Source organism: Nannobrachium achirus (genome assembly GCF_963921795.1).
Source record: "Nannobrachium achirus genome assembly, chromosome: 7".
Taxonomy (NCBI): Eukaryota; Metazoa; Chordata; class Actinopteri; order Myctophiformes; family Myctophidae; genus Nannobrachium; species Nannobrachium achirus.
The window spans coordinates 42,673,329-42,691,995 of NC_137816.1; the positions used below are offsets into that span (position 1 = coordinate 42,673,329).

The 18,667-nt window shown below is 43.8% G+C and overlaps 1 protein-coding gene across 1 annotated transcript in view; it reads left to right on the forward strand.

The window, feature by feature from the left end:
* LOC308288035 (MAM domain-containing glycosylphosphatidylinositol anchor protein 1-like) overlaps positions 1-18,667 on the forward strand; it is a gene marked incomplete at both ends in the record, with an annotated part of 257,477 nt that overhangs the window by 80,419 nt on the left and 158,391 nt on the right. Inside the window, 2 exon segments of the mRNA XM_080729379.1 lie at positions 1,727-1,742; positions 1,745-1,900. Coding sequence (XP_080585505.1) covers positions 1,727-1,742; positions 1,745-1,900 — 172 coding nt within the window.

Here is an 18,667-nt window from a genome sequence, read left to right on the forward strand (position 1 = left end):
CTTATGTTGTTGCCTTCTTTAGCGACTCAATTTTTCTCATTCTAATCTGATAGAGTCAACTCTATCACACTGGCCTCTGGTTTCTCTACGCAGCTCCTCTACAGTGTGTCTGTGATGAGATCTGTTGGACTGATATTTTTCACATCACTGTAGATTCACCATAAAGTCATTTTCAGGTTTCTGATGTTTGTCCATTCAAGGCAGTTTATCGGCCTTTCTATCTATCCTCTCTTTCTCTCTCTCTCTCTCTCTCTCTCTCTCTCTCTCTCTCTCTCTCTCTCTCTCTCTCTCTCTCTGTCTGTGTCTCTCTCTTAATCGATGAATTGTTGATTTTACATGGGGTATCTTTTTGGGGATGTAGGAATGTTATGTGAACAAGAGCATGTGAGTGACGTTGAACCGGGAGAAATGCCACTCCATGCAATACCTTTTACTCAGAGACATAGGGCCATATTTTCTTCCATGCCACCCCTCATCCCTAAACGTCTTTGCCTTTTTTTTTTTTTACTATTTTGAAAAACATATATTAAATAGTTCAAATAGCTGATCTACAAGCTCACAACGTGTCGATGTCAAAGTGTCCTCTTCACGTGGTTGCAACAACATTCCTTTGGAGATGTGGCGTATGGCATGTATTTCTACACAGAGAGGGCAACTCTTTCAACATAAGATGCTGCATTCAAGTTCAGGAGAGTTTGGACAAGGCACTTCTCTTGAATGCTGCCTTCAGTGTATGGCATGGAAAGAGGGGCATGTGCATTTCTTTCACCATAGTAAAAACTGCATTCATGGTCTGGAGAGGGCACTTTTGTTAGAGACAGATGAAAGGGGCTCAAGCCCCCTTTCATGTCTATGTGTGCACGTGCCTGCTCTTTTTTTTCTTCTTTTTTTTATGAGTCGGTGATGCGCTGACACACACACACACACACACACACACACACACACACACACACACACACACACACACACACACACACACACACACACACACACACACACACACACACAGAGCGAGAGTGAGAGTGAGAGAGAGCGAGAGAGAAACAAACACACACGGCTGGGACATTTAACTTACCTATACTGTACAGTAACTTTGCAATATGGAGCTGAGAGAGATTCACTTTTTAGCTTTAGCGCGACCATAGAAGTAATGTCTGAGCGCAACAAGGTATGCCGTCATTGCTGTGATGCCGTTGCCTTTAAGTGGACATAAGTGGACACAGCTGTTTAGTTTTATCGTGGACTGGACATTGCCTCATGAAAAATGACGGTTACTTATAGCCGAATTTAATATTATTTGTTATGCTAAGAAAACCACAAGCAAAAAAGTATATATTGAAACAAAAATAGCAGATCTACAAGCTGACAATGTCTCGCGGTGCGAGGCGGTGTGAGCTTGTAGATCGGCTATTTTTGGCAAAGAGGTTTGGTGTAGAGGGGGAAAAGAGCAGACTAAGTACAGAGTGAAAGGTCAAGTTTATTAAGTATTGACGGTTCAAGTGATTAAATCTGAAACACAAAGTGACATGAATCCAAAATACACTGATGATTGTGCTGTCAAACAATGAAACTATATGGAATCTGAGAAAGGCAGAGGGGGTCCCTTCTTCATCTCTCTCTCAGCTAAGGGGTCCTTGGCCTGAAAACGTTGAAGACCACTGATTTAGACCATTTTTACAAAGACTCACAACGACTCCCCCTCCTCCCCCTTTCTCTCTCTCTCCAGGTCAGGTGGACGAAGACGGCGGCAGTGCGTCAGAGAAGTTCCAGGAGACGTCCATCTACAATGAGACGCTGCGTATCAAAGCCATCCAGAGAGTGCAGGGCGGCCGCTACTACTGCAAGGCTGACAACGGGGTGGGGGTGGCTGCTATCAAGTCCATCCGCGTAGATGTGCAGTGTAAGTGGACAGGGATACAGAACCAACAGAGAGAGAGGAAAAACGTATAGAGAGTGCCCTTCCACTTCATTTTCACCACAGCTGAACACTACTATGGCCATTCCCAATGTATGGAGGGAGAGAGAGAGAGAGAGAGAGAGAGAGAGAGAGAGTGAGAGAGAGAGAGAGAGAGAGAGAAGAGAGATGGTTGAATGATGAAGTTCCTCATGGGAGTGGCTTTCCACAGGAGTATCTGAAGTGTTTCAAATGTATTCCAAAGAAAAACATTTAATAGACAAATTCCACGCTTTCTCTCGTAAATTCTAAATTCCCAATTCTCCAGCAATGAATCAGCAGTTTTTCCTCTGAAATTGTGTTTTGATGCATATAATGTTTGATTAGATTGAACTAGGATTCTACAGAGAGATGTATTTGGTCAGATACTCCTGGGGAGTGGTGAAGCTGGTGGCGTTAAAGATTAAAACTGTGTTGATGATATGTTTCTACCAGGTGGTACGGGCTCCCTAGCCCACTGTTTCTCAACCAACCAACAGTCCAGTCCCTCTGTCCTGCTCAAAAACCACATGCTTATTTTACCCAACCGGGGTATGGCAGGTCCCCTACTATAATTTTACCCCCGTTTTCACTGATTTCACAGTAGCGAACCAGGCAGAGAAGCAAGCGTCAGAGAAATCCCTTGACAGGTTTCAATCATAAACCATTGGGGATCCGTGTGAGACAGGAGTCTACACTGTCACCATGCCAGTGCCCATGGGAATAGCATATTGTTGTTTTCGGGTGGAAACCTTGTATGTCCAAAACCGTTTGTTTTGTAATTATCATTTTAAAAATGATTTAAAAAGTGAACATATCCGATCCACAAGCACAGGATATGATCGCATTGCGAGGCGTTGTGTGCTTGGAGATATTTTCACTACTTTTGCATGATGAAGTAGGTCTTTAATTTACCAAAAAACATACACATTTGAAACTTGGAGATACAAGGTTTCTGTATTACAGTGACAATATATCTGTATGTCCCTCCTCAAATCTAGGGTGAGAGAGAAATGATTGACATGTCCCGTCTATTAGCACTAACAAAAAACATTTCATAACAATTCTAGATGCCATTTGATGTAAATGTGCTTTGCTACAGCCAATATTCGCGTTATCCTCCCTTGGGATGGGTCTGTTATCACCGCTGTCATGCGTTAGCCAAGGCTCAGTAGTCAGACACCAGCTCCCAAAAAAAGAAACACTCTTCAGAGTTAAGGTAGTGCCAGTGCTTTTAGCACATGGGGAGCCAAGGCACTCCTTTGAAAGTGCATCTAAACATCTAAAGGACTTTTTTATCTTTGGGCCCAGTATGTTTTGGCCTCCAAATACACTCCCCCTGACTCCCCCATCCCACCCCGACTGGGTGGTCTTTGTACAGTGTTTTGAAAGACCCCCCCCCCCCCCCCCCCCCCCCCCCCCTTCACTGCCGACAGTGAAGGTTGAGAAGCAGTGCTTGGTTATAGGGGTCTCGTGCTGCTGTCCGTTTCGCCGTCCCACTGTCCCTCTGAGTCAGGGGTCAGGCGATGGAGACAAGGCTGGTTCACTGGGCGTCCCTGAGGACCCCTGGTCCAATACACTTCACATCCGCTGCAGGATCTCTCTCGCTCTCTCTCTCTCTCTCACGCACTCACGCACGCACACACACACACACACACACACACACACACACACACACACACACACACACACACACACACACACACACACACACACACACACACACACACACACACACACAGTCTCTCAGCCGTGGGTCATGTGGAAGGCAAAGACGGACGTAGAAAACAAAAGACCACCAATCCCTCTATACCAGGGGTTCTCAAACCTTTTTAGGCTGTGGCCCCCAAAATAAGCATATTTGAACTGGGGAGCCCTCGTAATTTTAGTTTTTTACATTAAGCTAATCATCTGGGGACCCCACAAAATAATTTGGGGAACCCACTTGGGGTCCCGACCCCAAGTTTGAGAACCCCTGCTCTATACCCTTTTTTGACGGTGTCCCTGTCCCCGGGGTCCCAGCTCTGCATGGGGATGGTAACAGTGGTGTGTTCTAGACTTTTTTTGAGGGCATACTATAATCTATGATCCGCGGCTATTCGTGTGGCCAGGGCATACGCCAGTGCATAATGCCTATCAAATACGCTACTAGGTTCACGAGTGCAGACGCTATTCATATTTTTATTTTCGACAGCAGACGCCGTATATGTGTGTTACAGGTAGAACACAGCACTGGATGGTAACCAGGCAGCCTCTGGGTATTCAACAGGTTGTGTTGTATTTGTGGCCCTGACAGTTAGCTCTGTGATGCTAACCAGCATTGACAGTCCCCCCCTACACACACACACACAATATACATACACACTGTCACACTCTCGCTCCCCCTCCCCCCCCACACACACAAACACGTACCCAATTAGCGCCCAGACAAAAGGTGACATTGGAGTGATGATGTACTAATTAGGCCGACACATTTTGGCAAGCGACACCAGCATTATATGCACAAAAATGCCCAATTTGCATGTATTTTGAGGACATAAATCTGAAGATTAGATAACGGCAAATTTAAAACTATTGTTTCATTTTCTTGACATATTAGTGACAAAACAAATTACAGATAATGAACTTTAGAGAATATGTTGAACTTTGATAATTAGGGTTGAATTATGTGAACAGGTGTATTGTTGATTAGACACTACTCTTTTACCACTAACAGACATCTCAACCATTTGGTAGAGCATATGTTTTAAACAAGAATAAAATCTTACTTATAGAACTATTTCATATTTATTATAATAATAATAATAAAAAACATTTCAATGTATCATAACAACAACAATGAATTAGTAGAAGTTGTAATTATTCATAGTAAATAGTATGTTTTAATACTTTAGTTTTACTTGCACTACCTTTACCATCAACTGACACATCTACCGTTTGGTAAAGCATGTTTTAAAAAAATTATTTGACCATTATTAGATTTATTTTTATTGCACTTTGTTACATAATTATGCATGTTCAGTAACATCTCTGAGATGATAATAATGTAAAAAGAATCATCCTAGCTTTGAAATTCCTGCAGGAGAGAGCCAAGCTGTCAGGAGTGATTTCCTTGTGTCAGATTTCCTCTGTGTCACATGACTTGGAAAGCAGGTGGATATTATTGGCCATCAAGCACCTCAACCAAATGGTAGAGATGATGGCTGAATGAGGTTGAGTTCATTTCACCATTGTTTTCAATGAGAAATATGGACTTAAAATGTGCTCTACCATTTGGTTGAGAGAACCATCAAAGGTATTAGGCTTAGTGAATGAGAGAGTGTTTGTTCGGGGATAGCTTATGCAGGGCTGCAGTTTCAGCAAACATGCTCGCAAATATTGTCTACTCGATAGCTTGTACCTCAGCTATCAAGTAGACACCCTCAAAATGACTTTCTTTCTATTGATTACTTATGCCTTGGAGACATTATGACATGGAGTTCACTCAGGTCCCCATCCGGAATCAATGGGGGTAAATTTATTCTAACAATCTTTTTGTCTTAAGAATGCGACAAATACAACAAATGCTATTGAACTCTATGTCTCCAAGGCATGAGTAATCTATAGGGGAAAAAAAATATTTTGGGGGTGAACTACTCCTTTAATGTGTTGACTATTATGTCTCGAAAGCCATCTCTCTCAACTACACTTTCAGTTTGTAAGTCCCAATCATCATTGTAAAGCCCAAATCATGAAATGGGCTAGAATAGATACTGAGAGGACACTATATAGACCTCATCAAGTTGTGGCTGGAAAAAAGCATTTGATCCCCTTGTCTTGCATGTTCTTGTTTGTTAGAATCCATAGAATCCTTGTTGCCTTCATACTGCAGGTTTCACCATGATAATAATTCTTTGGGAAAATGGAAAAGAATTAATACAATAAAAAATATTAAAGATAAATTAAAAAAGTTATTGAAAAAACACGGCCTGCTCACGTATTAGGAGGATAGTATGAATCACCAGAAAAAGATAATGGGTGTTTTTGATGAATTTATCATGGTTAAAATGGAGTTTGAAGTTACAATGGGTGTGTATGGGGAGGGGCCCTGGAGGAGGAGGGCCTGGAAACATTTACATCAAGTATCTAAATTCCAAATCAATCAAATTTAAATCTGTCCAGGGTGTTCATAAAAGCCTGATTAGATGATAAAAAGACCAAAAGTTTTTTTGAAAGTGAAATATCCCTTTAAGTCAGCGTTAAGTTTGTTGTGCTGCCGCTGTATTTAATCACTCTACAGACCTTACAAACGGCCAGACAATTATCCGTCTGTCTCATACAATCCACATGTCTTCCACTTTATATTTCACAAAGTTTGCACTGGTGAACTGTAAATATCCTGTCAGCCTTTTCTTTTATTATTCTAATTTCTTTACAATAGGATGCAATCCAATGAATCAAAATGTTGATGCATGGACCCCTAGATTGATCAAAAAACATCTTTACACACCTCATATCACTCCATTCAAGCCCCCAATGTGAGCCAGCCGCTCCATGACCCTGGACACTCTGACCAGGGAGACAGTGGGACAGTGAGCGGGCGGGATTAACTCTGAGTAGCCTCTACTGACGGGATGGACTTGGTTCAGAAACCCACCGAAGGGTTAACAGCTTCCTTTATGTGTATACGCTTAGCTTAGCTCTGAACAGACATGAAATACCCAATGGGTTATTAGCATTAGCTTAGCAGAGGTTGTGCCTCTGACGATTCCATCTTCAAGGACACTCACAGGTAAGATGATGATGATGATGATGATGATGATGATGATGATGATGATGATGATGGTGGTGGTGGTGATGGTGATGATGATGATGATGATGATGATGATGATGATGATGATGATGATGGTGGTGGTGATGATGATGATGATCCATTGTTTTGACCGCAGGTCACAGTTATTGTGAAAACCTGCAGCAATTGTGTCACGCGTTACTCTTGCCTGTCACACTACCTGTAATGCTTGCCTGTAACACCACACACACACACACACACACACACACACACACACACACACACACACACACACACACACACACACACACACACACACACACACACACACACACACACACACACACACACTGTCTCGTTTGCACTGCTCCACTGCACTCAGCTGCGACCACTGCCTGGGTCCTGAGTCAATCTCTGTGTATGTGTGTGTGTGTGTGTGTGTGTGTGTGTGTGTGTGTGTGTGTGTGTGTGTGTGTGTGTGTGTGTGTGTGCGTGCGTGCGTGCGTGCGTGCGTGCGTGCGTGCGTGCGTGCGTGCGTGCGTGTGTGTGTGTGTGTGTACATTGCCAGATTTACACTGACTATTATTATTTTTTTAATTCTGTTGTTTCCCCGCAACCTGCTGTCACTTCTGCTGTCACTTCTCGCCCTATTGATTTTGGGCTTTGTATTGCAAATTACAATTTGATGACATCACACATTGTACTTTACAATACAAACCCCAAAATCAATCTTCCAGTTCTAGGCAACACAGAAGAGGGGGAACTTTTTTTTTCTTCACACAACTCCTCTAAGGTATATTAATGACATAGTTCAATACTGAAAATGGGTGGTCTTCCCCTTTAAGGGGTTTTACTTGAGAAATGTTACAGCTTGTCTATGTGTGTGTACACATTTTTATGGCCTATGGGATTGTCGCTCTGACATCAGGCTCTAATGTCACTGTGATGTCCAGCACATCTTGTCCATTTATCCATGTATCTCTGAAGGTCACGCCTGACGCTGTGGTTCCTTTGACACATCAATGTGACATCACAGGTGATATCACAGGTGACATCACCTATGTAAAAGTCCATATATGGGTATTCCCCAGAATCCCTTTTATGCCCATATACAGTATGAAGATCCCTGATGTATCACTGGCCAGATGGCCAAGGCATGGCCCATATCTGTGTGGCTGGTTGCAACACATTCTCACCCCTAAAGCGTCATACAACCGACGCGTTGTCAAGTACTGTACTGTGTCGGACGATAGACGCTTTGGGATTGCCTACTGTTTCACGGGTTGGACGCATTGGGTGGTCTAAGAAGAAAGAAAAAAAAAGTAGTTCCCGAAGCGGGATTCGATACCGCTTTGAAGGGTTTACTGGTTTACCATGCAGCCACCCGTCGCTACCACTCACGCCACACTATAAACGACGGAGCCGTGCCGTCTCAGGCGCCGATGAACCCCGAGAGCCGCCGCCGAGGGAGCGGTAGCGACCGAGTCGCCGCGGCGAACGTTGTGAACGGCGCATGAGCCGACTCAGCGGCGTTACCGAATTATGTGCCGTTATGGACAGAATAGTAAATTTTGACCAGGGGACTGCTTCCGCGTCCGAATACGCCTCAAAGAAGGGACTACGTTATCATCCACGTTGTCAAAGATAAAAGCACAAAAAAAAAAGGTAATTTTCCAGTCGTCTGGTTAGCTCAATCGGTAGAGCATGGTTATGCAAATCCAGGGACTGGGGTTCGATTCTCCGTGACGGCCGTCATCGTAAAATATTCCAGTAAACACATGTCGGCGCATGCGTACTAAGACTCTCCGTTCTCCTCCTAAAACTCTCCGTTCGTGTCTGACCGTAGACGCAGTAGGTGTTCCCAAAGCGTCGCACGGGGGAAGCAGAAAGCGAGTTGGGAACACGTCGGACGGGTGAAGCAGAGGGGGTGAGAATGGGTTGCTGGTTGAGATAAGGATCTCCATGTATGGGCATAAAAGATATTGTATGTTGTGAACCACTCTAACAGGATCCCTTTTATGCCCATATATGGAGATCCCTGATGTCATCAATATTAAGCCCATATCTAACAGGACTTCAAATGGGAATGCCCATATATGGAGGATGACAGCCCATATCTGTGTGGCTGGTTCAGACAGGGATCTCCATGTATGGGCCATGTAAGGTCGCATGTCGCCCTGAGGCGTCTTACTAGTTTATATTTTTGCATTTTGTATAGCCACAGGGTTTGGTAGTGCTCTACTGTAAGATAAACGACATGTGTCAACTGAGAGCCCTGTACCGGGTTTGATGGTTCATGTTGTGTGGGTGTGCTATAGGCAACTGCAACTGCACATGCACGCACACGCGCGCGCGCGCACACGCACGCGCGCGCACACACACACGCACGCACACACACACACAGTACACACACACACACACACACACACACACACACACACACACACACACACACACACACACACACACACACACACACACACACACACACACACACAAGAGCTCTGACCTTTAGTTGAGATTCAGTCTCAAGTACCCGGAATATTCTCTGAGTAAAGAAATTAACTGTTCATTTGACTTCCTGCGTGACTTTTTCACAGGATGTTTCTCTCTCTCATTTTGTCTCCATACATTTACTTGCTCTTGCTCTTTCTCTCTCTCTCTTTCTCTCTCTCTCTCTCTCTCTCTCTCTTTGTTCTCTGTTTCAATCTCTCTTCTCAGCTTCTTTGGCTCTCGCTCCCTGTGCTGTCCCTGTGTGATTCTTTATATTACTGTGATTTTTGGAGCTGTGTGCAGCTCCCTATACGTGGCTGTGTGGGTCTGTGTGTGTGTGTGTCTGTCTGTGTGTCTGTGTGTATGTAGCCTGACTTCGGCGCGTAACTAGTGCCGCACCATTTACGCCACTCGCGCAATATATACATCAAAATGTGCGGCTCGGCCGGGAATGGTGTTCTATTACCTTTCGTTCCGATCCGCCTTACCATGCCGACGTAATCGGCAAAAAACGACGCTTAATTGTCCCCATTGACTTATAATGGGACAATGCAAGAAATCACTTTCAAGTATTTTTCTCTCGTAAACCATAGGAGCTACAGTTTCAAACCTCGGAGAGGAGATTCATAATGATTTTAAGAATGAATCGAAAAATAATTACATCACTCGGCCTCATGGTGGCGCTATAATGGCCCACTTTACGTTTTGCCCCGTAACTCTTGAACCGTAGATCGGAAAATTAAAATTCTTTTTTCCCTGGATTCCTTGGGTCAAGACGCATCTCCCCATATGCGCCAGGATAGATTTTCCGCCATCTTGAATTTTCTCCAAAACACACTTTTTGCTCCTTTTCCTACATATTTTCTACAAATGTCACAAAAATCGGTACACATGATCTACACACACACACACACACACACACACACACACACACACACACACACACACACACACACAGCTCCACTTCACACGGGTGTGATTTTTTTCTGTTTCTCTATGATTCTCTTTCTGTCTTCCTTCTCTCCTTCAGTCCACCCTCTCCACCCCCCTTCGTTTCTTCCTTCTCATCTCTCTCCTCTTCTCCCCTCCTTTCATCCTTCCCCATTGTTTTATTTCTCACACTTGCATTTCTTTACCAGGGAGAGGCCTTTGTTCAGACGGCTGAATACATTTTGATAGATTTTTCACTTAAAATGTGATGCCAAAATCCCCATGTTGTCTCTCGTTGCGCATAAAACAAGAAGATGGGAAAAAGACGATCACAGTAGCTATAGACGGTGTCGCACACAGAGAACGGACAGGATTAGCAGACCTCCAAGCTCGCAATGGTTGCATCCACGATGCGATGTGAGCTTGTATGTCTGTCAGCTATTATCTCTGCGCAACACTGTTACGCGACAAAGTACTGTATATACAGTACCTTGCTAGGGAGCGCCAGTCTAGCGCCAGGGGGGGGGGGGGGGGAATTGATTAACCGGCACCTGCGTGTGCAGTCTCACTGTTTGCAAACAAATAATTGGTCTAAATGTCACAAACATCTCTGGTAGCATGTACCCACATTAAAAACCCCAGTGTTAATTTAAAGGTCTTATGACATCAATTATTTTTCATGTTTCCTGACCTCAATTACACCAAATAAACCTGACCTTTCAACATTCAGTGTTTTTTCTGTAATCTGTAGTTTTTTGAATAATTAGGCTCAGAAAGGTGAGTTCATTTGTCTCTGGTCGTACGCATCATCATCCAGGGGAGGGTGTGGTTTACCATTTACCATTCACCACTTTGGTTGTTGAGTTCATCCTCCCCTACAACCACACCCTTCTAAGGATGATGATGTGCATGTCCAGAGGCCAATTAACACACTTTTCTGAGACTAGTAATTCAAAAAACTACAGATTACAGAAAAAACACTGAATGTTGAAAGTTCTTTTGTGTGTGTGTGTGTGTGTGTGTGTGTGTGTGTGTGTGTGTGTGTGTGTGTGTGTGTGTGTGTGTGTGTGTGTGTGTGTGTGTGTGTGTAATTGAGGTCAGTAAACATGAAAGAAAATAATGAAATTTGATGTCATAAGACCTTTATCTGTCAAGGTCTTTACACACCAGGTGTGTGATGAATAAACAATCCAAAAATGTGTTGTGGAATATTTCACCTGCTATTCATTTGTTGATACAGCTTTCATTCATGGGCAAAAAGTCCACTTCATTTTGAAAACATAATGATGTTGCTTATTACCACTCTGTGAGGATGGATCCATGACAGCAACTCCAGTTGAAATTAATGTCGGTTAATCACACAAAAGAAAAATTCCCGTTGTGTAAGGACAGACAATAATGGTACTCTCATAGTTGTATCTGTTGTTTAAAAGTAGAACCTGCAACATGGTGAGCTCATTCTTAAGTCGTACTGTAGTGACGAGTTTGGGGCTAAATCTGACCACGCACAAGACATGTTTTGACGCAACAGAACATTTCTAAAGTGAGAATTTGTGAGCATAGCCGATCTACCTTTTCACAATTGAACCGTGTTATACAAAATGTAATGCCTCAACTCTTAGTGCTCGTCAGGGTGGGGGGGGGGTCCCCAGTTAAAATATGATTATTTTGGGGGTCGCGGCCTAGATTAGAACCCCTGCCCTAGATTAGAACAAACGAGGCGACAGGACGGTAGCTGTCAGTCACGTGAACGTGTGACGTATAGGGGAGTCCCGTTGTGTCAAAAATGGGTGCTGGATTGTCAAATTCTATCCCAGCTTATCACCTGTTTGACGCGGCGGGTGTGAGAATGCGCCGGTTCGGTTATGTCTCTGAAAGTGTGATATGATGACAGTCACCTTCAGGTGTCCCTTGTTCTCTCTGGCTGCTGTTCAGCTGTGACACCATGTTATTTTGTTCCGCTCCGACATCAGTCCTGTGCTGTGTGTGCGCGCGTGCGTGCGCGCGTGCATGCGTGTGTGTGTGTGTGTGTGTGTACTATATATCAAGCGTGTCTGTGTGTGGGTCTGTGTGTGTGCACGTATCGATTTTCAGCATGTCTAGGTTGAAGCAGCAGGGCAGCATTTCACACTTGTCTTGAATACAGTCTGTAGTCTGGCTCATCACGATACAGTCTGGGACTTATGATGCAGTCGGACATGTGCACATTGTATGGTTTATAGAGGGTATTGATTCTATTTGAAGAAAAAAGATACACTGGCTTTGCAATCCTATATGGCAGTGGTTCTCAACCTTTTCAGGCTGCGACCCCCAAAATAATCATAGTTTAACTGGGGGAACCCCCCCCGCCTGCCGAGCACTAAGAGTTGAGGCATTAGATTTTGTATAACACAGTTCTATTGTGAAAATAGCAGACACACACACACACACACACACACACACACACACACACACACACACACACACACACACACACACACACACAGACACACAGATTCACTGCTCCACTTCAAACCGAGTTTAGATTTTTTTAAACAACGGCCAGCGTACTGAGAATTATCCCTCTTATTACGCAGCTACTTGTAATAAGCTGGTAATACAGGGTCGCCTCAAACAGGATTTTTTTTTGTTACTGCATCGTCTATTTCTCGCTTCAAATGTTCACAAAAACATTCTTGAGAGCAACGTTTAGTTGTAAATGACATAGTGTGTTTGTTTACATGGCGGTCATGTTGGATACAGCATAAAATTAAAGCAGCAGCACTTTGCACATGTCATGCCAGGTGCTCTGAGTCGTTGATTAGACAGCGGTTTGTTATTGAGCGGAGCGGTCATTATCCAGAAATAACACACAGCTGAAATCAGCGATTGACCAATCAGAATCAAGCATTCAACCATCTGTGTGTGTGTGTGCGTGCGTGCGTGCGTGCGTGCGTGCGTGCGTGCGTGCGTGCGTGCGTGCATGCATGTGTGGGGTCTCAGCTTGAGTCAGATCTAAGAAGGAGGGCTCCAAGGAATAAAGGTTGTGAACCACTCACTGGCTTAGATTATGTGCAAACACACCCTGCACGCTCGCACGCATGCATTAATGCTAGCTGGCACATTCCCCGGTCATTCATCTGACAGGAACACTGCAATACAGCCTCTCCTGTATTCCACTGTTCCTGTCAATCATGTCGTTGCTCGGATAAAAAGGAATGTTTCACGACTCCATGAACATTTCATACCAGTGTATAATAAATAAGACCAAGCTTTGTGCAGCAAGGATACCTTTTTAATGTTTTGTATCAAAGTATGGACACTGTCAGGGACGTGAAGAGAATGCTAGAGAGGCAGGGGCTGAAATTTCTAAAAGTGCCTTTTGGTGGAAATATCGAAAATAGCAGACCTCCAAGCTCACAACGCGTCGCAGAGCTTGGAGGTCGGCTATTTTCCGTGTGTTATACCACACTGAACTAAGCATTATCAAGTCAATACTGGAGAATGTGGAGATGTGGCGTAACGGCACCGATTTCTACACAGCAAGGGGCGATTCTTTCAACATAAGATGCTGCATTCAAGTTCAGGAGAGTTTGGACCAGGCCAATTCTTGAATGCTGCCTTCAGGTATGGCAGGGAAAGAGGGCATTTGCATTTCTTTCACCACAGTAAAAACTGCATTCATGGTCTGGAGGGGGCACTTTTTACAGACGGATAAAAGGGCAGGGGCTCAAGCCCCCTGTGATGTCTATGTGTGCACTTGCGTGGACACAGTGAGGGATGTTCACAGTCACACCAATCGCTATAACTACTTTATAAAGATTGGTATGTTTTGTTATTAATGTAGATGATATGATAGTATATAACTTTTTTATTACCATTAACATACAACAATAACAACGCCAACGTGGATGAACAGAAAAAAGCCGAAGCTTGTTTCCATTGTGCTCCACTCCATAAAAACACCCAACACAGAAGAAATTAAGACGGAACAACAGTGAAAATAGGACTTATAAGACTAGTGTCCAATTAGAATTTAGGTGGAGCCTTGATTTACGATCACCTTTGAACTGGGTGGTGGCTGTATGATAAACATAATTTTTACCTTTGAGCATTCAAACTTTTATGAAGACAACGCTCTGGCAGGCTAACTGTCATTACCCCAGATTATCCATATATCCTATTGCGTGTGTCTTTCAGCCCTCTGTGTGGGTTCTCTAGAATTGAACACACAGAATAACAATACGAAGCAACTGATTTAAAATGGTAGTGGATGGAGTGTCCCACCAAGACACAGCACCCAATGGGTGTGGAGAGGGGCGGGACTTGACAAAGGTTGAATTATCATTATAGTTATCGTGCTCAGTGTGAATCCATCCATCTTCAACCACTTATCCAGAATCGGGTCCAGTCTTCCCTTTCCAGAGCAACGTTATAACAACTTCCTCCTGGGGGATCCCGAGGCGTTCCCAGGTCGGTGTGGAGATGTAATCCCTCCATCTGGTCATTGGTCTGCCACGGGGTCTGCTCCCAGTGGGACGTGCAGCGAGGACCTCCCCAGGGAGACGCTCGGGAGGCATCCGTATGCATCCATACTAGAACTTCTCATCCTATTTCTAAGGGAGATGCCAGCTCATTTCGCCTTGTGTATCCGTGATCTTATTCTTTCGGTCATGACCCACACTTCATGACCATAGGTGAGAGTAGGAATGAAGAGTGCTCGGTATATTGAGAGCTTTGCCTTCTGGCTCAGTTCTCTTTTCATCACGACGGTGCGGTACAGCTCAAGTGGATGGCAGAATCCACACCACGTAACAAATACAATGCTGGTTATAGTTATCATTATAGATCTTGGTGTAAATTTCCCTTTAGCGTAATGTTCTGTGGGACTAATTATTTCAATTCATGATTATACCGAATATTACTTCAGAGACATAGCAATTAGACTGCGACTCTCGCATAGAAAAAGATGGATGAGGAGAAAAAAAGAGTCTTGGAGCAAACAGCACTGCTTATGAGGTCAAAATGAAGACACACCAAGTTATAACCTTTAACCATCCTTTCAATTTGTGTTTTCAGATATTCAACCACTTGAACCGTCAATACTTAATAAACTTGACCTTTCACCCTGTAATTAGTCTGCTCTTTTTCCCCTCTACACCAAACCTCTTTGCCAAAAATACACGATTTTCAAGCTCATAACGCCTCACAGCGTGAGGCGTTGTGAGCTTGTAGATCGGCTATTTTTGGCTAAAGTTCTCAGATTATGGGTTCAAGTGGTTAATATAAAAAAAGGAGAAAAAAAGTTTCTATCACACAAAGATTTGGAGGACCCCCTGTAGTAACTCTGAGGACCCGCTAGGGTTCCCGGATCCCCTGTTGAAGTTCATGTGGTAATTGTAAAAAAGCTACTCTTGTTCATGTGTTTCACAGGGTAGATCTGTTTACCAGCGTAGATCTGTTTATATCATGTGATATCCAAAACTTTGCATCATTGCAGGCGATAATCTATAAGCTTAAGGAGATACATGTGGATGCTGAACGCACACACATTATCATCGCCCTTTCCCTTAGGTGTGAAGGAGGCATGCCGTCTGCTTGTCCAGCAGCACGTAGTGAACTGGATGATGCACGTTTCCTCAAGTTCACATCCAAAAAGTCACGACTGCAATTGGTCTACAGCGGTTCATGTACAGAATATCCTCCTGCTTCTAACTGAGACCAAATACCTTGAGCATAATCTGCGCTGAAAGATACGGTCACGGATAACGTCAAAGAGTCTCATTACTACAGCCTGGAGTCACATATGAAAATGAAATAATATTCCCACAACGCGGCCGCACAAACGTGCGATTGTTATCGCCGCCACCTTATCAGCATGTGCTCTGTTAATCCATGGACTGCATGTGAATGAGCACCGAGATAGATACTGTTATCAATCACATGCCTTCAGATGTCTGTTTTAGATGAAAATGACCTGAGAGAGAGAGAGAGAGAGAGAGAGAGAGAGAGAGAGAGAGAGAGAGAGAGAGAGAGAGAGAGTGTGTGTGTGTGTGTGCGTGTGCGTGTGCGTGTGCGTGCGTGTGAGTGAGTGTGTGAGCTTGGGTATTAACGCTCAGTGGGTCTCAGTGGTTAAAGCCAAGAACACAATTAAGTCGCAATTCAATTTCATGATCTTTACAGCCTAAAAAAAAAAAAATCACACCCGTGTGAACTGAGCGGTGGTTCCCCCCCCCCCCCCCCCCCCCCCCTTCCCCCCTGTGTGTGTGTGTGTGTGTGTGTGTGTGTGTGTGTGTGTGTGCGTGTGTGTGTGTGTGTGTGCCTGGTCTGGCCTGGCCTGAACAACAGCGCCCCTCCCTTAACATGTGTGGTCAGAAAAGGTTACTGCAGGCTACAGACAGACAGACAGACAGACACGCAGACAGACAGACAGACAGACAGACCCACACACACGGCCACGTATAGGAGCGTTGTGACCACCGCTCAAAAATAGACCCCCCCCAAAAAATCTTCTTCAAGTAGCAAGTGAGGGGTCTAACTAACTGTGAAAAGTGATGACTCAACACTTTTCACCACAAAACCATAGTTTTGTGGGTCCGTTTTTAGCCGAAGGCTAAAGCTTGTCTGCTCCGTCTGCCTCCGTATTTTTGTACTGAACCATCTCTGTGTGATCGCTGCCCGCCTATCTACTGTCAATACCATAATGTCAGCATTACTTACACTAAAAAGGTCTTGAGGCGAAATAACTACACTGTCTACACAAGTAGTTTTTTCCCCCCATTTCCTGAAAAGTAACAATTTGGAACATACAAGGTTTCTCTCCCTGACAGACATGATATTATAACTAGTATCTGTCAAGATGTGATAGAAGGCCTGAGGACTGGAGTGCTAGGGGTGAGTTCTCATAAGAATTCCAGATACAGTATACTGGCGTGCATCTTCTAAGATATTTTATTCCATTCTTCAGAGAATAATTTGACAGGAAAAAAGGCATAGAGCTTCTCAGTGGGAGAAAACGGTGCTTTTACGGGCCTCTCAGATCAATAAAAGAATATATTTCATCTGACCTGAAACCAATGTTCTTTCTGAACTACGGTATCCTCAGAAATATACCAGCTGGTGAAAATGAGAATCTGTCCATTGTCTCTTATTAGGACTAATTAATTAGTTTTTCATTACTGTATGAGCCCCTGATGAGATGCTCTCCGACCTTGGAGTTATTTTCAGTTCAGAGAAAGAAGAGACGTACCTCTCTGGGGTTCTTTTCTTTCCATTATCCAAATTATTTTCCATTTACAGTCACATTATTTCAATACCTAGAATACTAAGCTGAACACAAACCTTGGCATATATTCAGCTGGCTGCCTGTGTGTGTGTGTGTGTGTGTGTGTGTGTGTGTGTGTGTGTGTGTGTGTGTGCGTGCGTGCGTGCGTGCGTGCGTGCGTGCGTGCGTGCGTGCGTGCGTGCGTGCGTGCGTGCGTGCGTGTGTGTGTGCGTGTAATGACATAAATTCACAGTCACACTGCACTCAATTGATTATGAAAATCTGAAGTGAGTTTTGAGTGATGGGATACTATTGTCTATAGTTGAAAGTTGCCCTTCTAAGGCGAAATATTAGCACCATGCACACATTAGGATGTATTTATACACTGAAGAAAGAGACCTGAGTAGCAGTTGAAATGCCAGACTGCCCAACTCGAAAAAGTCTGTTGCAAGCATTCCAAGCTGGCAAGAAAGTCCTTTCTGCCGTCAGCCACATATGAACCAAGATATTCTGTCTTCGACTTCCTTAATTCAGTTATATAAAGCAGGGGTCCCTGTTTAGGCCGTGACCCCCAAAATAAACATATTTGAACTGGGGACCGCCACCCTGACACTCAGAATTGTAGGTATTACATTTAATGTGACTCGGTTCCACAGATAAATATTGTGAAAATAGCCGCACTACATGCTCACAACGCCTCGCATTGCGAGGCGTTGTGAGCATGTTATTTTCATGCTATTTTCACAATGTTCGCCTCTTGCTTACTTATAATATTTGACAGTTTGGCCAGTTTGGTATTAAAACTGTCTTGAAAGTCCTTACATTGTGACTTTATAAATACAGATACATCGGGCACATACTGTACTTTATAAGTACAGATACCCTGTATACACGTATACTGTGTGTTGGTTTGTTTTTACCGTTGAGTGAGAAAAATAAATGACATTAAGCTAACCATCAGGGGACCCCGCAAAATAATTTGGGGACCCCAAATTTTGAGAGCCACAAGTTTGAGAACCACTGATGTAAAGAGTCCAGAGGAAACAAGATACAGACCCATGTGTTGTGGCCTGGTGTTATCCAACTGAGACCAGGCTGTGTGATCATTTTGTTTATCGCATAATCTTATTAAGGCATTTAGGCCTAGAAATGATTGAATGCTTTAACCAGTGAAAAATAGCAGATATACAAGCTCACAGCGCGGCACCGAGTGCCGCGCTGCGAGCTTGTAGATCTGCTATTTTCGAAAAAGTCGTGAAAATGTGTGCAAATCTTTGAATATTATGTATTTTCAAAG